Source organism: Chanodichthys erythropterus, chromosome 23, assembly GCF_024489055.1.
Source record: "Chanodichthys erythropterus isolate Z2021 chromosome 23, ASM2448905v1, whole genome shotgun sequence".
Lineage (NCBI taxonomy): Eukaryota > Metazoa > Chordata > Actinopteri > Cypriniformes > Xenocyprididae > Chanodichthys > Chanodichthys erythropterus.
The window spans coordinates 10,274,738-10,298,897 of NC_090243.1; the positions used below are offsets into that span (position 1 = coordinate 10,274,738).

Below are 24,160 nucleotides of genomic sequence, written 5' to 3' on the forward strand. Positions count from 1 at the left end.
ATATATGTGTGTGTATATTATATATATATATATATATATATATATATATTATATATATATATATATATATATATATATATATATAATATATATATAAAAAATTACTTTTTAAATAGACTACATTGTTACACAATGCAAAAATAAAAAAAAAACTAATTGTACTACAGAGCTTCATTTTCTTTATGCAAAATTTTTTTTTTTTTTCTTTTAATTTTGGGATGAAAAATAACCTCAACATGTTTGAGATTTTATGTGATTTTGAGTTTAAACAAATTATTTTCATCTCTTCTGAGCCTTTTCAAAGTGGTTCTCCATTAGTTCACTGCCAAGAAACTGAGGACAAACTCTCTCTCTAGTTCCTGCACATTTCTGAAAGGCAGTGAAAGAATTGCTCTTTGTTTCTACCATCTCAAACTCCAGGCTCCCTCCTCTGACCGTTTTAGAAAATGAAACGGGGGCTACTGTGTGGCACAATTACAAAAAAAAAAAAAAGAACCAAAGTATCTTACACCCTGGACACAAATGTTAACCCTATCCTCTAACCACCCTGGAAGACGCTAAAACGAGGCTCTGTGTCTTACGTTTGTAGCTGCTCAAAGGAGGAAGGAGCAGAGACTTAATGACACTTACATCATCATCTGCTCTGGAAATGCTAACAAGTATAGAACACTCAGCATCAATGTGATGTTGCCATGGCAACTGAAGCTAGACTAAAGACGGAAAGGTCTGTAATGAGTGCAGTGGGACAAGGATGGGGTGAGTGCAATTATCTTTTGGCCTTGTATTTTGAGGCATCTCTGGGCTCTTTGCTCGGGTTGCTCCAGTCATCCGCTCCAGGGCCTCCTTGGTAATGGCGCCAAGCAGATTTGTTAAAGACGGGCAGGCGCTCAAATGATTCACTGGATAGGGCCTGGTCAGAGAAGATGACAGGGTGGATGTCATTCAAAACAGTCAAACAATTAAATAAAGTGCAAACTGAGAGCTGCTTTTACCTTCAAGTAGATGACAGCATCGGTCCCCACGCCTTCCATCGAGTACAGTTTCAGGTCCCCTTGAAAGTAGCGGGCGTACAATCTGGATATCGGCAAACCATGTCCAAAACCAGCCTACAGACGCATGGAGATGGGGTTACAGAGGACAATGCTATATTAGAGCTGTTGTTCAAGGTTAAAGTTCGATGGTCTTCATTTACTCATCCTCATGTCATTCCAATCCCTTATGACTTATTTTCAAAAGGAGTAGTTTAACAAAAAGGGCAAAAAAAAACCCAAATAAATAAAATAGGTACACAAGACTTTACAGTACAGTTTTAATATTATTTATATACTATTATAGTATTTATTCATATTTTTAGCTTTTATTTTTATATCTTATTTTTTAGTTTAAGTAATTTTATTTTTTTATTTCTATTAATTTACATCATATTTATTTCAATTAGATGCATTTACAGTTTTTAATTTTTTTTTAAATTTATATTCATATTTCATAAATATTCTTATTTTATTACAGCTTTATTTCAATTAATGAGACTATTTTATTTTAAATAAAATATATTTATTTACTAAAAATGCTAGGTTTGGTGCCATCAGTGTTGCCAGGTCTGTGGATTTCCCGCAGAATTGCGCTACTTTTACACTGTTGCTGCGGGTTGTTTTTTAGTCTGAATAGCAGTTTTGGTTGGGTTTCGAATAGCAATTGGACTGGATAAACAAATGAGATATGCAAGTGGCAGCAGAATGGAAGATCTTTGACAAATACCAACTTAAATTTGGGTCTGTTTGGCTTCAAACAACTGTACATGGTGTGTTTGTGTCCTTTTTTGAAAGCCCAAGAGCAGCGTAACATTCTGCTAAACGTCTCCTTTTGTGTTCTACAATCATATAAAAAGTGATACTGGTGGTTTGTAGACACATAAGGGTGACTGAGGCCCGGTTTCCACCTGGTATTACGATGAGTTTAGTGCTAAAGTATAAATGGGCTCTAAAGTTTTTTGAGCTTGCCTATTTTTGACCACTTTCAAAGGTAGTCGAATATGAATCGGATTGCGAATTGCTTTCGTAGTGTAAATGTTCATGTGGTCGAACGCATTCAAACAGCCACTAAAGACCACCTACTCTCCTCAAAAGATCTGAAAAAGCCCATACATTTACCTCCCATAGACCCTCCCCTCAAAGAAATCAGGATAGAAGTGGTCGAAAGTGGACAAAAAAGATGGATTAAAACAACAGGTGTAAACGGTAATGTGTCTCCCTGGTTCACTTGTGATCTGATTGACCAAAACGCATTTTAATACCAGGTGTAAACAGGGACTAAATGATGACAAGATGAAGTTTGTTGCTTTAAGAATACTGTAGCCACACTTCTCTTTACCAATGGCACACGTTTAGAGTCCAGACTGGGAGTTGGTGCAGTCGAGTAGGTGTAGTTGAACAGCCTGTCAATCTTCCGTAAAGCCACACCCCCTCCCCTGTCACTGATCTATGATGAAAATAACAGGCAGTTTTAGGATCAAGGAATGCCATTTGTACGTGCAGAAAATGGACTTGCAAACAAACTGACCTTCACAGACAGATCTTCCTTCCCCAGGGTCACTTTTGCTTTTATAAGAGGAAGACCCTCTTTACTACCCTCGTGGAGTTCATTGGTGGCCCTCATTGCGTTCTGAAAACACAAACACAAGCTGTTACAGCAATACGCCAGGGCCTTGGGAAAAAGACAAAGATAAGGGCCGCTGAAAACTGAACTGCGTAACAGATACCAGCACTTTGATGTATCAAATTCAATATGAATTTGCAAGTTTTAGAAACATACCTTGAACAATTCAAACAGCATGTGGAATAGGTGGGAGGGAACATACACAGCCTGGATGGGTTTTTGAGGAGCCTTAGCTACACAGAAAAGTGAATTATTGATAGTATTTTTGAGCTCTAAAAATTGAATTAGACATGAATTAACTCTGAAACAAAACTTTCCAGATTTGTGAGAGAGTAAGTACCATTGAATTCCTCTATCTTCAGTTCAGGGGCAGCAAGATAATATTGCTCACACACCATCTTGGCAGTCTCGTATGCATCTGAAAACAAAATCACGTTTAATCAGTAGAGCACAAAATCCAAACAAAAGATAACGATGCTTTTTTTCCATTGCTCAAATGTTTGGAGTCGGTAAAGGAAGAAGTCTCCTATGCTCACTGATGCTGCAATTTATTTGATCAAAAATACAGTAAAAACTGTAATATTGTGAATTATTATTACAATTTAAAATAACCTTTCTATTTTAATATATTTTTAAATGTAATTTATTACTGTGATGGCAAAGCTGAATTTTCAGCTGTCTTCAGTGTCACATGATCCGTCAGAAATCATTCTAATTTGCTGCTCAAGAAAAATTTCTAAGTTATTAATGTTGAAAACAGTTGAGCTGTTTAATAATTTTATGGAAACCGTGATACATTTTTTTCAGGATTTTTGATGAATAGAATGTTCAAAACAACAGCATTTATTTGAAATAGAAATCTTTTTTAACAAATAATTGTCACCTTTGATCAATTTACAGTTTTTCTCCATTGGTTTGGCTCATTTCTTGAAACAGAAATTACATTCTCAGAACAACATGGACAAACCTCCAAACCACTTGGCAATTGTTCACAACAGAATTGATTTTCTCATTCATTTCATTAAATTGCAAATGTCTAAGTACATGTCTCAATGTCTCAGTACATCTTTGCAAATGATTAAGTACAGGTAGCCTACATTTAGCACAATTTCCAAGTGAATAGATCTTGTTGATCTAAACTGATTGTTGATTCTCAGTCTAATGGTTGTTCTCTCCAAAACGTGTCAGCGTCATTTCATTGTATAAGTCATCACATGCACAATAGTCTGTTCAACTGTCAAAATTAGTCAAGAACATAATACCATGAATACCATATATGAATCCTTGGAACATCTGATAAATTTATTACAGCAATTGACAGTCAGGTGAAACTAGAACTTGACTAACATGTAACATGTAAGTCAGATACTGGTTGTCCATCATTATAAACTTTTTACAATTAAGCAGTGGTTCCCAAACTTTTTTGGCTTCAGTACCCACTTTACCTGATTTGTGTATCCAGGTAATCCAGGTATGAAAGTATTCGATTTATCTGACTTCAACATTTTGCCTAAAAACTGCAGCTTACTGTATGATGCAATTATCATCATAATCCTTATTTTGAAGAATATAACATACAAAAAGAAAAAGGGTCAAAGAGCTGCAATTAGTGCCTCCCATGTAAATCTATCTAATACTGTGGGTCTTACTGTAACATTTCAGTAAGTCTAGTCATTGATGATTTTCCCCCTCCCCTTTCTGTCAAATACCCCCTGTAGTACCTCTGCATAGGGGTACATGTACCCCAGGTTTGGGACCACTGGAGTAGTGGCCAGTAGTATATTGAACATAGAACATTCCTATGTAATTGTCTGTAATGTAGTGTTTGACTCTTCTGTATGACTGATTTGATGTTTTCTTGTTTTACGCTATTGTAGAGAATAATGAAACGAGCGACCAGTGAAGAACTGTTGGTTGTGAAACTCCAGCTTTATTTACAGCACTGTAGGCTGCATATAATTTGCATTGTTTTTTGTTTGTGTGTTTATATTACAGTATATTATGCTGTATACATTTTCTTTTTACTCTGATGTATGGAAGTTACTTTATGTGTGTGAATGATAATAGTTACAATTTCCTTGGCAGTATGAGACGAGTGCAATGTGTGATGTCAAACCTTGAAGGCTACTCTTACCCTAAAATCCTATTTCTTTTTTTCAGTTTTATACACAATTGTATTCTGTTAGCTAGACAAAAAAACAGTACAGTAACCATTGTCTGGGCTAAGACTGAAAGGTGGACATGAGGGATATTTCAATGGTCAATGGTCATCTAAACATCTAAACATTTTGACTTGCAGTGCTTACACAATGCCAAAGGGACGAAGCATTTTGGGGGCACTGACTGTTTAAATGAGAAGGAAATTTAGTTTTGACACATGAGTGAACTGATTTGGGAGAGGTATGAGCTTTTGCAGGTGAACCATGGTGTTGTGCCGAACCATCCACGTTATTTTGGCAAAAGCACCAAAAGTGTTGAGAATGTCCGGTCTGTTTCAAGAAATGAGCCAAAGCAATTGAGAAGGATCTTTGCCATTTCCATGGCACTGACTCTTTATATGGGAAAGGAATTTAGTTTTGAAGCATGAGTGAACAGTTTTGGGAGAGATATGAGCTTTTGCAAGTGAGCTATAGTGTTGTGCTGAACTGTAAGACTGTTTTGCCAAATGATCTTAGAGTTTTGAGAATGTAATTTCTGTTTCAAGAAATGAGCCAAACCAATGGAGAAAAACTAATATGGCCTTGTTGAAAAAAATATTAATTTAAGAAAAAATCTTACTGACCTCAAACTTTTTTGAACGGTAGTGACTGAACAAAAATAAATAAATAAATAAATAAAAACAAACTTACCAGTCACCACCTCTGCAACATTGCAGCTGGGATCAATACTGCCGATGTGTTTTGGATGGGCTGGATTGATGTCATTGCCAAAAAGGAGAGCTGTAATAAAGAGAAAAGCAATTACGATAAAACTTAATGAAAAGCTATTATCCAAAACGTGGTGACTTGTCTTTCTTTTGGATGACGTACTGTGCTGGTTGATGAGCATGCGAAAAGAGATTCGGTTGGTGTAGAAGCGGTCCAAAAAGTACTGGATGTTGGAGCTGACGAACGGATCGAAGCCAAACTTCTCCTTATATTCGATCACACCCTGGGCCATGGTCGGGACCACATCATTGTGTCTATTCCTGATCTCAATAAGAGTCTCCAAGAAGCTATTAAAATGTTGATAGGTACAGAAGTTTAAAAAACACATTTTGTAGACCTTTAGGAGATCACTATAAACACTTTCTTAAAATAAATACAAAGTTCTGTCATGAAACTCTAGATGGCGCAGGCTAATAGGTTCTTTAACTCAACCTGCTCGTAATCACATCATTATCTACAGGACACAGCTGATTGGTTCCTGCTGTATCAGTAGGCAATGAGCTTGCATGCTCAGCCTTCAAATACATAAGTAAATACATTTGCCTTAGCAGTGCAGTGGGCTTTCAGAAACCCACCACCTTCCCCAGCTCCACCTGTATAGATCTGCTACTGGTAATTCATTTACGCATGTCTTACTTGCTCACAGCAGCGTTTCATGTATGTATTGGCAGTAGCAAGTCTCGTACTTGCTCTGCAGCAGCAGCTGCTTGATTGTTTATGTCGACACAAAATGTAAACTATATTAGCTCTACTCTGGGAAATGCAACTACAGGTGCTGGTCATATAATTAGAATATCATTTATTTCACTAATTCCATTCAAAAAATGAAACTTCTATATTATATGCATCATTACACACAGACTGATATATTTCAAATTTCTTTTAATTTTGATGATTATAACTGACAACTAAGGAAAATCCCAAATTCAGTATCTCACAAAATTAGAATATTGTGAAAAGGTTCAATATTGAAGACACCTGGTGCCACACTCTAATCAGCTAATTAACTCAAAACACCTGCAAAGGCCTTTAAATGGTCTATCAGTCTAGTTCTGTAGGCTATACAATCATGGGGAAGACTGCGGACTTGACAGTTGTCCAAAAGACGACCATTGACACCTTGCACAAGGAGGGCAAGACACAAAAGGTCATTGCAAAAGAGGCTGGCTGTTCACAGAGCTCTGTGTCCAAGCACATTAATAGAGAGGCGAAGGGAAGGAAAAGATGTGGTAGAAAAAAAGTGTACAAGCAATAGGGATAACCGCACACTGGAGAGGATTGTGAAACAAAACCCATTCAAAAATGTAGGGGAGATTCACAAAGAGTGGACTGCAGCTGGAGTCAGTGCTTCAAGAACCACTACGCACAGACATATGCAAGACATGGGTTTCAGCTGTCGCATTCCTTGTGTCAAGCCACTCTTGAACAACAGACAGCGTTAGAAGTGGCTAAAGACAAAAAGGACTGGACTGCTGCGGAGTGGTCCAAAGTTATGTTCTCTGATGAAAGTAAATTTCAGAGTCTGAAGGAAGAGAGGAGAGGCACACAATCCATGTTGCTTGAGGTCCAGAGTAAAGTTTCCAGTCAGTGATGGTTTTTGTTGGTCCACTGTGTTTTCTGAAGTCCAAGGTCAACGCAGCCGTATACCAGGAAGTTTTAGAGCACTTCATGCTTCCTGCTGCTGACCAACTTTATGGAGATCCAGATTTCATTTTCCAACAGGACTTGGCACCTGCACACAGTGCCAAAGCTACCAGGTTTAAGGACCATGGTATCCCTGTTCTTAATTGGCCAGCAAACTTGCCTGACCTTAACCCCACAGAAAATCTATGGGGTATTGTGAAGAGGAAGATGCGATATGCCAGACCCAACAATGCAGAAGAGCTGAAGGCCACTATCAGAGCAACCTGGACTCTCATAACACCTGAGCAGTGCCACAGACTGATCGACTCCATGCCACGCCGCATTGCTGCAGTAATTCAGGCAAAAGGAGCCCAAACTAAGTATTGAGTGCTGTACCTGCTCATACTTTTCATGTACATACTTTTCAGTTGGCCAAGATTTCTAAAAATCCTTTCTTTGCATTGGTCTTAAGTAATATTCTAATTTTCTGAGATAGTGAATTTGGGATTTTCCTTAGTTGTCAGTTATAATCATCAAAATTAAAAGAAAGAAACATTTCAAATTTATCAGTCTGTGTGCAATAAATGAATATAATATACAAGTTTCACTTTTTGAATGGAATTAGTGAAATAAATCAACTTTTTGATGATATTCTAATTATATGACCAGCACCTGTATAAGACATGAAGATATTAAGATATCACAAACATCAAACAGTCATCACGCCAACATATGTAGGAAGGAGGAGTTGAAGCTGGCCATAGAGTCTGTGCAGAGGACATCTGGTTTGCGTGGTCTTCACTGAGGATCTGTGCCGATGGCTGTCTAGTCACTGAGGTCTTCACAGATCTTCCATTAGATAGTACTATACATTCATAGTATTTTATATAAATAATAAATGCCATTGTTTTGCGAATAGGATTCTTTCCCCATTTTCGCTGACCCAGCATGCATATTTGCACTGTCAGGGTGGCTTTTAGTTACTATCTGTTCCTCTGTTTTCAACTTTGGCCTGAATTCATGTTGCATGAAATTATAATAGCATGCCGTGCAACAGCCTGAAGAACAAGACTATCTAGATGTTTTACAAAAAGCAAAAAAACATAACCACAAGAGAAAGTACTACTCACTCATTCAGAGCATGTGGGTCTTCTGGCTTCCTGTTCTCAAACTCTAGAAGTTCTAAAAAACTTTGCATGTACCTGTGGAGAGATTTGGCACAGCTCAGGGCAGGCTCAATGAAGCATGTCCTCCATTTTAAACTCATTATACTCACCATTTCTGCACCAGTTTGACTGAAGGTTGACTGAGGAGCTTGTCAGGCAGCAGATTGACCTCTCTCATAGTGTTAGCCAGACGGACCGGCAGCTCCTTCCGGAGGAACATGTAAGACGTCTTCTCACATGCATTATCCCTACCTGAAAATCCAGCAACCAGAAACATAAACAACTGAGAAAGCAGGAGGGGCTGTTAACAGATGGGAAAGTAACAAAAAAGTGCTTTATCATCCAAACATGAAACCTGAGTCACCCGCAAAGTACTGAAAAACAACTCATTAATCAGGCTGAAGGCAAGCCAAAAAAAAAAAAATCATTTAAAGCGATATTTACTAAAAAGCAACTGCTTGATTGCTTATGTCGTCGCAAAATGTAAACTATATTAGCAACTATAAGACATAAAGATATTAAGATATCACAAACATTAAAGTCACCATTCTTATTTTTTTTATCTAATATTGCAGTATTTATTATGAATGATTTATCTGTGCACATGATTATTTTTTAAAAGTTCATGTGCCCTTGTAATGAGGGCGGGATCAACCTGTCACTCACATGACATTGCAGCAATAGCGAACAACAACATTCCAATCAATTCCCGATGAACAAAATTAAGTCCTGCGCTACATTTTTTCTTGTTCGAGAAGCCGTTTTACTTGGATTTACCTCACAAAAGTGAAGAAAAGAGCATAACAGCATCGCTTCATGCCGAGTTGGCGATTTTTGGTTAAGCTGCTTTGAAACACTGTGTAAAATTAAATCATCTTTGTGAAAAGTGCTATACAAATAAATTTGATTTGGTGTGACTTTATGTGGCAAATATTCACTCTTGCCATAGGCCTTCATAGAGCACTAATATGTTAGTTGAAACGTCGCAAGCAGGTTTAACTATCCCTATAATTTATTTAAGATTGTAACTAATATCACAATTAGCCTTTTGTTGGACTCATGCCATTATGACGGTCCCTTTGTGCTATTTATGTGATTGTTCGGTGGACCGTTCATCCAAAAATTAAAAGTTTTATTGTTCAACAGAAGAAAGCAATACATACGGTTTGGGAAAACATATGAGTAAATGTCATTTTTGGGTGAACTATTCATTAAAAACAATTTATTGTGACCAACTGTTGCATTTGACTGACCTGTTGGTGAAGTTATTATATTCATATCATACACTGAATATTGTATGTGCATAGAAAAAGCTTCTCTCTTTTGCTTAAAATGAAAACAATTACATTAATAGGACAATTATTTTAATTATATTTAATGTCATTATAATATGAGATGATTAATATGCAAATGAGACTATGACGTCAGCAAATAACCATATAAATGATATCTGAAGGACATACAGTTGGTCATTTTTTCTAGGCATACATGGCATAAAAACGGAACCATTACCTCAATAATACAAAAGTCCTGTGAATGTTTTTTGTCCCCAGCTGAACAAAGTTCTTAATTATTTGTCGCATTTACAATTAGGACAGATTTTAACACTAAACACACACTAAAAACAATCATGGGTTACAAAAACACTTCTTTATGATTCTTTTATCGTAATTATGCTGCATTAAACATAACAAGCGCCGCTGTCAGTGACTGTCAGTGTGCATGTGATGATGCTCTCGCACTTACCAAATTCCAGAAACTGTTTAATTGACAAGGGCGATGGTGAAAACCTTGAATAATATTCTATCTTTGGTAAATGGTTCTTCAGAAGAAATGCGTACAGTCTCATTGTGAGGGAAACTGTGAAACGACCGAGGCAAGGCTGTTCTTTATGTTCTTTATATTGGGATCATGGCAGGGATCGTCCAAAGAGTAGAGCTGACCGCAACATCCGTATCGAACATTTAACTTACCTCCGTTTCATATTATTAATATAACAGGCCACTGCATTAAATGTCAGTGTCTTGTGTTGTCTAGAACGGCCACTGTTGCGCTAAACAGCACGTACACAACAGCAAACACACAACCAACCTTGATTTAAACAGCGAGCACTGTGATTTGCTGAGAAGAGGCCGGAAAAAGACGGTGCTTTATGATTGGTCTATTTGTTTTCCTGAATAAACGCCTCTCTGTTGGCAGTTAGGTTGCAGAACAGCGGGTATAACAGTTAGGTATTTTAATGACGTTTATGTTTATTTACGTTCTGTATCATCCTAAAACTCACCAATTTATTGCTACATATTTGTTGTTATTATTATTATTATTATTATTATCATTTTGGAGACCCACATGACAGAGTTATTTGTCCATAAAAAAACGTACATTTTAGGGACGTACATTTTATTGTGATATAAAAAAAATAACAATAGTAAAAAACAAATCTTTTTTTATATCTTATATATATATATATATATATATATATATATATATATATATATATATATATATATATATATATATATATATATATATATAAGATATAAAAAAAATAACAATAGTAAAAAACAAATCTTAAAAGTCCCTAAAATGTACGTTTTTTATATATATATTTATCAACTTTTATTATTTATTTTAGATAGATACCAAGGCAACATTTCTCATTTTCATAACTTTAAGTTTTTCATTTTAATATTTATATTTTATTTCAGCATTGTTTCAGTCTTTTTAATCATTTTATTTAACAATATCAACAATAGATAAATGACTGGAAAAATCTGTATTCAACAATCTGTATTCAACAATATGAAGTGACAGATTTTACAAATCTTAAAAGTCCCTAAAATGTATGTGTTTTTTATATATATATATATATATATATATATATATATATATATATATATATATATATATATATATATATATATATATATATATAAATAAAAAACCTACATTTTAGGGACTTTTAAGATTTGTAAAATCTGTCACTTCATATTGCTTATTTAAACATATTATTTCCATTTTAGTACATCAACTTTATTTATTTATTTATTTTAGATAGCTACCAAGGCAACATTTCTCATTTTCATCTAACTTTAAGTTTTTCATTTTAATATTTATATTTTATTTCAGTCTTTTTAATCGTTTTTTAACAATAACAACAATAGATAAATGACATAATTACTGGCAAAATCTGTATTCAACAATATGAAGTGACAGATTTTACAAGGCTAATTATATATATATATATATATATATATATATATATATATATATATATATATATATATATATATATATATATATATATATATATATATATATATATATATATATTGACATACAATTTAGTGACATAAACAAATCCTGACCTTTATACAATTCCAAAGTCTTTTATGCAGCATATCAGTATGCCATATCTGACTTCATCAAGAATATGCACCACGACTCACAAGATTTATTATGCTTTGTGGTCCTATCAAAAAAAATTAAAAAAAAAAAATACACAGACCAAGCATTCCAAGGAAGAACAGGAACTTAAAGTAAATCTCCAGACTGACGCACCCAATACAAAGTGTAAACATTAATATCAGGGCCCTCAAAGCCATGGTTGACTCTACAGTCAAATTCTGCTGCCCAATAACTTGCAGTAACCACAATAAAAAAACATATCTGACAAAATATAAGATACTAGCATGTACGTGCATATAGAAAATACAAAATTAATGACCATCATTGTTGACAAATTACTTTTTTCCCCCAACAAACCGGCCCCAAATATATAACATAATCTCATTTACACACAACAGTTCTGTTCTTCTCATGCTAAGTCTTTTGCGGTTATGACAGTCTTTGTCTCCTCAACATCATCTGGATGTGGTATGGGGTCATATTGACGTCTATATAAAACACGAGTCACTAGCGTGATGATGAACATCTCCACGATCAACAGCTGCTGACTCATTACTGCGGAAACAAAATTGAGGATGTTTTGAGAACCATTAATGGCAAACAGACTGAGTAGGTGTAGGCAAATTAAGCAAGAATTAAAGGGAAAGTCAAACCAAAAAAATGTAATTCTGTTGCCTCATGTCTTTCGAAACTTGTATGACTTCCTTTTTTCAGTGGAACACAAAATGAATTAATGAATGCTATATGAAAGTGAATGATGATCAACACTCTAAATAATACTGGGTTGTTTCAGCCCATGTTTGGGTCAAATATGGACAAACCCAACAGCTGTTTTAAATTTTTCAAATTAAAATTCTTAGAGTGTGGCTGTCAATAAGATTAACAGCTTCAAACTGAGAGTCCCCATCCACTTTAATTAAAAGGTTAGTTCATCCAAAAATGAAAATTTTTTATTCGTTTATTACTCACCCTCATGCCGTTCCACACCCGTAAGACATTCGTTCATCTTCGGAACACAAATTAAGATATTTTTCTTATAACGACTTACATAGTGATGGCCGATTTCAAAACACTGTTTCAGTAAGCTTCGAAGCATAATGAATCAGTGTGTCGAATCATGATTCGGATCGCGTGTCAAACCGGCAAACTGCTGAAATCATGTGACTTTGGAGCTCAGAACAGCTGATTCAACACAAAAGATTCATAACGCTCCGAAGCTTAATGAAGCAGTGTTTTGAAATCAGCCATCACTATATTAAACGTGGTTTTTTTTTTTTTTTGGTGCACCAAAAATATTCTCGTTGCTTTAAAATATTAATATTGAACCACTGTACTCACATGAACTGATTTAAATATGTTTTTAGTACATTAATGGATCTTGAGGAGGAAATGTCATTGCTGGCTATGGCAATCCATCGGATTTCAACAAAAATGGTGCACCAAAAAAAAAAAAAAAAAAAAACGTTTTATATAGTGATGGCCGATTTCAAAACACTGCTTCATTAAAGCTTCGGAGCGTTATGAATCTTTTGTGTTGAATCAGCTGTTCTGAGCTCCATAGTCACGTGATTTCAGCAGTTTGCCGGTTTAACACGCGATCCGAATCATGATTCGACACACTGATTCATTATGCTTCGAAGCTTCCTGAAGCAGTGGTTTGAAATCGGCCATCACTATGTAAGTCGTTATAAGAAAAATATCTTAATTGGTGTTCCGAAGATGAACGAAGGTCTTACGGGTGTGGAACGGCATGAGGGTGAGTAATAAATGACAGAATTTTCATTTTTGGGTGAACTAATTCTTTAAGAGAGTAGCTCATTCTGTTAAACGTCTCTTTTTGACAGAAGAACTAATAAACTCATACAGGTTTGGAATTACATGTATGAGTTAGTAAATAATGACAGAATTTTATTTTTGGGGTGAATTATCCCTTCTAGTCCTGTGCTCTATGATAATTTATGTTATGCTCTGCAGCATGACGGTACTCACGGTATCCACGGGCCTGGGAGGTGTAGGGTGGTGCGCAAGCAATAGTCCCATTCATTGCCAGTATGTTAATGACAGCAGTTTGCAGCTGGCTAAGAATCAGCACCAACTACAGGCAGATATAATTGATGAATCATGGGTAACATTCATTTTAGGGCTGGGTATTGACACAAATCTCATGATTTGATTCGATTTCGATTCACAAGTTTGCGATTCGATTCAGTTTGATTCAATTTATTTGGACATGTATCAGGTACAATACAAGGCAAATTTTCTCATACTTTCTACACAAAAACTTAAAATTACATGCAAGGATTTTTTTTTTATAATGATAAAGTTATAATACTAACTTTATAATTATATAATTATGTTTCTACTCCAATTCGTTTTTGAAATAGACCTATATTTAAATGGTGGCTGTGATAAAAATGTTATTCAGACAAACATTAAATGGCCTATTGAAGAACAGTAAAATATAATATGTAGCCTAATAGGCTATAGTGCATATATTTAGCAAAATGCTTTTCTCTAGAGTTCATTTTGCTTGCTGACTATCGAGTTTATGGACATTGATTGGCTTCTTCTGTCCTTTTTAGGGTCTCGTCTTCCTGTTTTTGGTTCGTTTACATGTCTTTGGTCCGTGTTGCGTTCATATATCATTCGAACCGCACCAGAGTTCGTTTGGAAGCGGACCGAGACCCATCTTTTCAGCGGTCTTGGTCCGCTTGTTTGGTGCGCACCAGGGTTCGAATGAACCGCACTAACAAAGCAATCGCACCAGGGTTCGTTTTAATCGAACCAAACATGAAAAGTGTGAACGCACCCTTAAATCGATCTCTATTTTACCCAGCCCTATTTAATTCCAGCAATACTGAAGACCAAGGATGTGCTATAATTATGAGGAATGAGTACAAAACACACACAAACCTGATACATGGCATATTTAGGGATCATTTTAAGTGTGCGTAGAGCCTCTCGCACATGCATGAACATGATTGCAACAGGCCAAAGGGCGATAATGGTGAGAACGCCTATAAATGAGTTTATCCATATAGCTGCTCCAGAAGCCGAAACCTGTAGAACAGAGAAAGAGATAATCTGCAAGTCTTTCTCAAGTTCATAAATAAAATTAGATTAAAATACTTACATAAATCTATACTTACATTAGCTAAATTAAAGTTGCCATTCGTCCAAAGGACTATAGAGAGGATGGTGAAGACTAATTTCAACAGTGCAAACTGGTAGGACCCCAGTTTCAATATAAACAGAGATCGTCTGAAAAGCAAGGCACATTTTTTGAAACCAGGTCACATGATTCCCACCCACAGGTATCTCATGAAGTAGGATTATATGTTCAAGTGTTTACATCGAGTTTGATAATGAAAGTCTTATGTAACACTGATATACTGTAAAGCCAATGGTTTCAAGAGCCACAAACAGCTCTTTTCTTCCAGATAGCAAAGGGTGCAATGACCCTGAGGTGCCCAATTTAAGTTATGCACTAAGCATGATAAAGACCACATATTTGCAGATGGGTTGAATGACCAGACGTGCATTCATCCTGTTGGCATTCAGTTGAAGATATGGGTAATTAATGGCAAACTGGCCAAAATTTCACATGCCAATTTCAGCATTTACTAGTAAGATGGTGGTGCAATTCAGTTAATAATGAGTGATTCATTTATTTCTATACAGGCTACTAAGTAGGGGGCACCCTTGCAAATGCACTACTAAAATCCCTTAAAATGCCTTAGCAACGCCCTAGCAACCACCCCCAACAGTACAGCATTGTGGTAGAGATTTTTGCACAGGTAAAATCCTCTTGGGTCTGACGTCATGTGACAAGCACACTTTGATTACCTTGAGATGGGGACATTTGGCAGACATGGGCAGCAACAGCAGCAAGGTCCAGTACTGATCTTAAACGACTTATTTTCCGAGCGCCTGAGAAAAGCCTCATCTCCTCCAACCTCTTCAATCATGAGAATTAAGAACTTGAAGACCACAACTGCAAAGTATCTGCCAATTAAGTCAGAAATATTTTAATGTTGTTGTTGCGTGTCTCACTTTCACACATTCAAATCAACAAATTCCTTCAACCAATTCAAAGTTCTGTACAATATTTGGAACAGAAAGTACTTTTTGAAAAGTGAAAACAAATGTTTGAACGCTACTGAATTACAGTTATTACATGATTTATATTTTAGTTTTTCATGCATTCCACACTGGACAGAAGTACAGAGCTTTAATGGTGAACTCACGTGGCTGATGTCATGTCAGTGAACATTGTGGCCCTTGGAACCCACATGCCCAAACAACACATGGTAGCAATGACCTGAAAAAGATAGAGATAATCATAATGCTTCAGAAGTCAAGATGAACTTGAGACTCATAATCACTCATACAGGTAGTAACACATGAGAAATGACTAACCGTACCATTGCCTTAAGTTAGGGTGACCAAACATCCTGTTTTCATGTCCTGTCCTGAACGTCCTGGTTGTTTTTTATAAAGTGATGAAAATGTCCTGGTTTTCATTGGTTTTCAGTGGGCCATTAAATTTACCGGTGTTACGAGATTTTCGGTTTCCGAAGGCGGAGCATACATGATCAGTATTCATATATTAATAATGCATGTGCAACTGAGAATATTAGTTCAGATTGTATCTCAAGGCATTAGTGGATTATTCCATAAAGGTAACTATTCTCAGCATCGTGGCTGACTTATGCCTAAACTACAGTTGTTTACTTCTAGGTAATGGTTTATATTGTTTTCATTAGTATGCACGATTTGTGCAGTCTGTAACCTTCAGCTATCATCTACTATGAGTTCAGCTGACAGATCTATATAAATTTCTTTTTAACTTTCATGCTTATTTGTTAAGTAACAAAAAACTGCTGGAAAAGATCAACTCTACAGAAAAATATAGATGGGCAAACAAGGAGGATGAGGAAGAAAAACAGGATGAAGAAGAGGAAAATGAGGATGATGAAGAAGAAAACTAAGATATTTTTTGTTAGTTTTTGTAACTTTGTGAGAGCTATTTTCTGTTACATTTGGATTGCTAATATAGCAGAGGTATTTTTTTTTGTTATTTATTATTTTTCTAATACAGAAGAGACATTATTTCTATCATTATTTCATTCGTTATTTTTGAAACATGTCATAATAAACCATGTTGAGTAACCTCCGAGAAGCCTATCTGAATTTGTGTCTTTGGTTATAGATAGTATTTTGTAATATAACAATTTTCTATCCATACAGAGGAGGCATAGGCCTATTTTAAATGTATTGAAATTATAAGGCATCTTTGAGTAAATTTCGAGTATCATTTGAGTATCTGAGTATTCAGTAATCAAAATATGGTCACCCTACTTAAGTTTCCACCTGGGTTACAGATAAAACAAATTTTTGACAAGTCTGTTCTAATTAGGAGTTACTAAGAAAGGTTTTTTAAAAAGATTGTAAAATACAAGAAGACAGGGAGGAAGTAATAGAACTCACTGGTGCTGCTCCGGTTACCCAGATGATTACGCTTTTCTTATTTGCCGGTACTTTCTTATAGATGTAGATGCATTCTTCAATGAAAACCAGCATAGACACTGTGGCCATTAACGTCAGCACAGAGAAGAGGATTATGCCAAAGATATCCAACTCTGAGAAACACAAACACACACACACACATACATACAAAAGTTGGTCCACAGGGTTGTAAAATAGCTATATTGATCATAAAAACAATACACTTTATTTCTTGTATTTGCGACTTTACTTCTAACTACTTACTATTTGTTATTGTCTATTTGTTATTTTAAAAATAAGATCCAAAAGGGTAATTTAGCATTATTTTGATGCCAGTGTTGTTAAGAACTAAAACTATTTAAGATTTATAAATAAAAGGGAAATTATATATATATATATATATATATACATATACACATATACATATATACATATATATATATATATATATATATATATATATATATATATATATATATATATATATATATATATATATACATATATATATATATATATATATTTGAAGTTGAAGTTTTACAAATCTTTTGTTTCGAATCAGTGGTTCTGAGCGTGTATCAAACTGCCAAAGTTACATGATTTCAGTAAACGAGGCTTCGTTACGTCATACGTGTTTCGAAATTTCAATGGTTCACCACTGGGGTGGGTCACTTTGGCAGTTTGATACACGCTCAGAACCACTGGTTCAAATAAAAGATTCCTAAAGCTTCAAAGCTTCATGAAGCAGTGTTTTGAAATCGTCCATAACTAGATATTGTTGAATAAAGTGATTATGTGTTTTTTTGGCGCACAAAATGTATTCTTGTCACATAATCTTGTTCCGAAGATGAACTGAAAGGTCTTACAGGTGTGCAACAACACAAGGGTGAGTAATTAATGCCAGAATTACTAGAACGAAAATACTATTTCAACTATTTTGAACCAATTAAAGCAATAAAACAATCAGTTAAAGGCACATCGCATGAAACAAAAGGACAACTCTAGATTTATATAGATAAACAATTTTAGAACTCTTTTAAAACTATCTTTTTGAAATCTTATAAATCACTTTCTAACTACCCATGTGATTGCAATCTGAATGAAACACGCTGGAAAAATCAAGCCATGGGTTTTATTGAGAATTTCAGGAATAACGGTTTCACAAGCTTCATGACCACACACACTCATGTCTTGTAGCACAACATTTGTCTTTGGCAGTGGTACAGGAATCCATACCAACATGATGAAGCCAGTTTAGATGACAGCACTTATTACTCACTTCTCATTTTAATGATACTTTTTGTTTTACACATTGTGTTGGTGTGTAGTTTTACACAAACCAGGTGTGCAATCATTTTTATTCAGTTTACTGAGGTGATGTTTCATTCCATAACTTGCATTGCCCAACTTACCTCCTAAAGCATTCATGCACTTTCTTGTTAGTCGTTTTAACAAGAACGCATTTGCCAAACACGTAATTGTGAATGTACACAGTTCTTCTGAGGACAAATCAACCCTTGCGTTTACAATCACTGCTGTTACTCCATCAACCTTACGTCAATTGCAAGTTTAAGTAAAGGTGAGAACTATTAAAACAAGAATGCGACTTTGACACACATATCTTCTACTACAGTTGAAAATGACACCTGGAAAGAATCCACATTAGTGTCATTCAACATTATCATAATGCTATGTGTATAAACTCAAGTTCAGGCGCACTGAACCACAGGGTAATCACGTCTTATCAACAATGAGTGAGAATCAGCGTAATTATTAACTTTTGGTTTTCAGGGGCATTTTTTTAACTTTATGAGTTTTTATAACCATATAAAAACACAAAGCATGCCACCCATTTATCAACCAATGCTTTTATCTGAAGAATTATGGGTATAGCCATCAAACATCAAAAAGTAACAAGCTAAATAATGAACAAAATATCTTAACACAGCAAATGATTTGCTAGAGTACATTAAAAATAATATTTCAGTCTGTATGTTTGATCATACACTGTTGTACCATCACATAAGAGTTGATGTAATCACTGTTTTAGGGTGTTTTATCTCATAATGTTTACATCACATCTGTAATTTATGCAAATTTAAAGACTGTTGGCTATGTTATTTATATTATGTAAACTAATTGGAATATCAATGAAAAAATACTATGGTATATATATTATATATTATATATATATATATATATATATATATATATATATATATATATATACCATAGTATTTTTTCATATATATAAAAGCCTCCAGAAGCTTTGCATTTTTATAATTTTTTGTTGCATTGAATAAAAACATTTACTCCAGTAGAATTGTTTTATTACCTCAAATAGTTCATATATTTATCTTTATCCATTGAAAGCAACTTTATGTTTGACAGCTGTCCTAAAACGCATTCCGTTTTACGGAACTAAACATCAGGCAGCAACTTTTAGGAAAAGTAACAAATTAAAAAATACTTACGCTTAATTACATCGATAGAGAACGGAGCCTCTGCTCTGCATCTCGGATCAAAAAGTGTGTGATTGGACATTTCCATCTTCACAGTCACAGTTTGTTTACAAGAGCCAGGGAAACCCGTAATCCGTGCATGCGTGAAACTAATAAACTGAGGAGAAAGCAGCCTGGTATTGTAGACTTTATATGCAGAGGAATCTCAGCATTTGTTAAAGGGACCGCCCATACACAGGGTAAATAGTGATGGATCACTGGCCAACGACTCATTCATCAGACTGCGCTTGCGCAATAGTGTCACGCTCACACTTTATGGGCTTCAGCGTGGTTTTTATCTGAAAAGTGAGCCAGAGATGGTCTGAAAGCGTCAACACAGTAATTTAAAATAATACTCCCTAATAAGAGATAAATATGCGGGAAATGTAGCGGATAGGCATTTAATTGACTTAAAAAAAAGACTAAAGTAGGCTATAGTAGCTATAATAGTTTTAATATTAGTCACTCACTACTGACATCAGAAAAAGGAAAAAACAGAAAAACCTATGTTTCACACAATGCTGAAGAACTTCTCATAGCATATTTGGTTGTTTAACACTAAAAGTGTTGAATAATCCGTTCTCGGACGGACGGACGGACGGACGGACGGACGGACGGACGGACGGACGGACGGACGGACGGACGGACAGACAGACAGACAGACAGACAGACAGACAGACAGACAGACAGACAGACAGACAGACAGACAGACAGACAGACAGACAGACAGACAGACAGACAGACAGACAGACAGACAGACAGACAGATAGATAGATAGATAGATAGATAGATAGATAGATAGATAGATAGATAGATAGATAGATAGATAGATAGATAGATAGATAGATAGATAGATAGATAGATAGATAGATAGATAGATAGAGTTACTAGTCTCACTATATACAATCGAAACGAAAACAGTTTTTTGTTAAACAAGCATGAACAGTAACTAGGAAGGTTTACGTTACAAGATCAGACAGACCAAAGTTCACATAAGACTGACAATACATAACATTTTTACAAAGATTTTTAAACTCAAAAGGAGTGTGAGAAAAGAATGTTTAACATGCTGAACTTGTGATTTGCAAGAGTTGAATGGCCTCAGTGCTAATGAGCTGGACAGAGTTCAGGGTAAAGAACAGCCCTTGAAACCTACACACACACACACACAGAGAGAGAGAGTTTGCTGTTAAAATTGGTAACAAACACAGAATTCCTCCCTCAGTGTCGTGGAGTGAGACAGGGCTGTAGCTTAAGTCCTGCACTGTTCAACATACAGTACAGTCCAAAAGTTTGGAACCACTAAGATTTTTAATGTTTTTAAAAGAAGTTTCGTCTGCTCACCAAGGCTACATTTATTTAATTAAAAATACAGTAAAAAAACAGTAATATTGTGAAATATTATTACAATTCAAAATAACTGTGTACTATTTAAATATATTTGACAAAGTAATTTATTCCTGTGATGCAAAGCTGAATTTTCAGCATCGTTACTCCAGTCTTCATTGTCACATGATCCTTGAGAAATCATTCTAATTTGCTGATTTGCTGCTTAATAAACATTTATGATTATTTTCAATGTTGAAAACAGTTGTGTACTCAGGATTCCTTGATGAATAGAAAGTTCAAAAGAACAGCATTTATCTGAAATACAGCTTCTGTAGCATTATACACTACCGTTCAAAAGTTTGGGGTCAGTAAGAATTTTTATTTTTATTTTTTGAAAAGAAATTAAAGAAATGAATACTTTTATTCAGCAAGGATGCATTAAATCAATCAAAAGTGGCAGTAAAGACATTTATAATGTTACAAAAGATTAGATTTCAGATAAACACTGTTCTTTTGAACTTTCTATTCATCAAATAATCCTGAAAAAAAATATTGTAGACAAATATTTTGTACAATTGTACACATTAAATGTTTCTTGAGCAGCAGATCAGCATATTAGAATGATTTCTGAAGGATCATGTGACACTGAAGACTGGAGTAATGATGCTGAAAATTCAGCTTTGCATCACAGGAATAAATTACTTTGTGAAATATATTCAAATAGAAAACAGTTATTTTAAATTGTAATAATATTTCACAATATTACTGTTTTTTACTGTATTTTTAATTAAATAAATGTAGCCTTGGTGAGCAGTCGAAACTTCTTTTAAAAACATTAAAAATCTTAGTGGTTCCAAACCTTTGGACTGTACTGTATATGAGTTAGCGAGGGCTCTGGATCAGTCTGCAGCACCTGGTCTTATCTTCTCCCACTAAAGAGGGTCTACAGCAGCGTCTAGACCTCCTGCACAGCTTCTGTCAGTCATGGGCCCTGTCACTTAACCCCAAAAAGACCCAGCCGCCGAGACAAACATCATAGTTATAAATAAGACAACAGGCTCCTTGAGCAGACGCAGAACTACAATTACCTTAGCATAAATATTAGCAAAACAGGGAATTTTAAGAAAGCTGTGAACGACCTGAGAGACAAGAAACAGAGAGCTTTTTACACTATTAATTGACATCCCAATCAGAATCTGGATAAAAATAATCAAATCTGTAATTGAACCCATCGCACTCTACGGGTGTAGAAAATGGGGCCCACTAACCATCCAAGAGTTCACTAAATGGAACAAACACCCAATAGAGACTCTGCAGACCGAACTACACAAAGTTTTGCTACAAGTACAGCGCAAAACCCCAAATAATGCCTGCAGAGCAGAACTAGGATTATACACTGTAAAAAAAAAATCCCAGTAAAATTTACGGTAAAAAAACGGCAGCTGTGGTTGCCAGAACTTTACCGTAAAAAAATACAGTAGCAACGTAAAAAAAAATCTGTTAAATTTATGGTAAAATAACATATTTCATTAACTGATATAATGTTAATTTACCAACCTAATGAAGTACTAATATCTGTTTTGTACCTTTATAATACACTGACAGTCACCAAACACAGTGGTGATAAGAGTCACATGATGAATCAAAGTTCATCACAAGCAGATTTTCCACAAGCTGAGAAGGACAGCACTAACATATAGAAGGTGCACACAGTGTCATTCACACACACACTAAACACCATCATGGTAACATGCATGAAATTTTAAAAATGCAATAAACATTAATTTAACAACATTAGATGTAACATAAAACCCTAATGTACATAACTGATTAGAAAAAAAATGAGAAAAACTAAGAAGAAAGAGTTATTTCAACGAAAATATATCAAATGTGAAGTGTCACGCAGGGAATTGTGGGAATGTCAATTTATGGTTTTTCACTGTAAATTTTACAATGAATTGTTATTTTTCACTTCCAAAAACTGTCGGTATTTTACCTTACGGTAAAATTACATTAAATGTACCGTTAGATCTACAGTTATTCACCGTATATAGTACGGAAACTTTCTGTAAACCAATTGACAGTTTTTCACCGCAGCATTTTTACAGTCTTTTACTGTTAAAATCACGGTCATTTTTTTTACAGTGTACCCACTTATAATCACAGTTCAAAAAAGGGCCATTAAATTCCATAACCACCTAAAAAATTATAAACACAAAGCCCTGAACTACCAAGAGCTGACACCAGAAAGAAACGCCTTCGGCCAATCGGTCTTAGAGCTGACTACAAACCACAACATGTCTGACTGAAAATAAAAAACAAACCAAATAATTAAAACACAAATTTAAAATACCTAAAACATTGGACAGACACAACAGCCCTACAAAGTAAATTGGAATGCTATTTGGCCCTAAACAGAGAATATGAATTGGCAGGATACCCGAGTACAGTGAGAGACCCTAAACTGAGAAAAGTCCTGAGCATGTACAGATTCAGTGAACACAATCTCACCATAGAGACAGACAACACAGACAGACCTGGCTACCAAAAGAAGACCGGCTGTGTCCTCACTGCACAGGAAATGAAGTGGAAACAGAGCTGCACTTTCTGATATCCTGTCCTAAATAGCACAAATTAGGGACACGTTCAATCCCCATTTCACAACTCACCACAAAGACTTCCATCAGAAACCAAATATGGACAAACTCCCATACCTTCTAGGAGAAAGCCCAGCAAGCTTAAACCTGGCTGCCAGGTATGTGAGGTCCTGTTACCATGAAAGAGCCTCCAGTGGAACAGAACTCACTTCTATAAACATTATAACATTGAATATTTTTATTGCAATTTTTTTATTGTTATTTTATTGCTAGATTTTTTAAATTATATATTTTTCTTCATTATTATTATTTTATTTATTTTTATTGTACAGTTTTATTAATGCTTTGGCAATGTAACGATTTCTTAAAGCTATTTTTCATAAAGCTATCTGAATTTTGAATCTTGAGAGAGAGAGATTCTTGTACATCTATATTTGTGAGGACAT

At 35.1% G+C, this 24,160-nt stretch overlaps 2 protein-coding genes across 2 annotated transcripts; both read right to left on the reverse strand.

Moving 5' to 3' along the window:
- Positions 1–137: 137 nt before the first annotated feature.
- pdk3a (pyruvate dehydrogenase kinase, isozyme 3a) lies at positions 138–10,803 on the reverse strand. Its single transcript, XM_067378011.1, has 11 exons — positions 10,118–10,803; positions 8,482–8,623; positions 8,336–8,407; positions 5,685–5,869; positions 5,505–5,594; positions 2,996–3,073; positions 2,812–2,888; positions 2,560–2,661; positions 2,371–2,478; positions 993–1,106; positions 138–910 (listed from the first exon to the last, which is right to left on the reverse strand). Exons 1-11 carry the CDS (start codon positions 10,218–10,220, stop codon positions 767–769), a joined length of 1,215 nt encoding a protein of 404 aa, XP_067234112.1. The 5' UTR covers positions 10,221–10,803; the 3' UTR covers positions 138–766.
- Positions 10,804–11,351: 548 nt separating this feature from the next.
- slc51a (solute carrier family 51 member A) lies at positions 11,352–19,966 on the reverse strand. Its single transcript, XM_067377642.1, has 8 exons — positions 19,762–19,966; positions 17,270–17,421; positions 16,027–16,100; positions 15,626–15,784; positions 14,929–15,040; positions 14,693–14,839; positions 13,769–13,874; positions 11,352–12,334 (listed from the first exon to the last, which is right to left on the reverse strand). Exons 1-8 carry the CDS (start codon positions 19,835–19,837, stop codon positions 12,189–12,191), a joined length of 972 nt encoding a protein of 323 aa, XP_067233743.1. The 5' UTR covers positions 19,838–19,966; the 3' UTR covers positions 11,352–12,188.
- Positions 19,967–24,160: the final 4,194 nt, after the last annotated feature.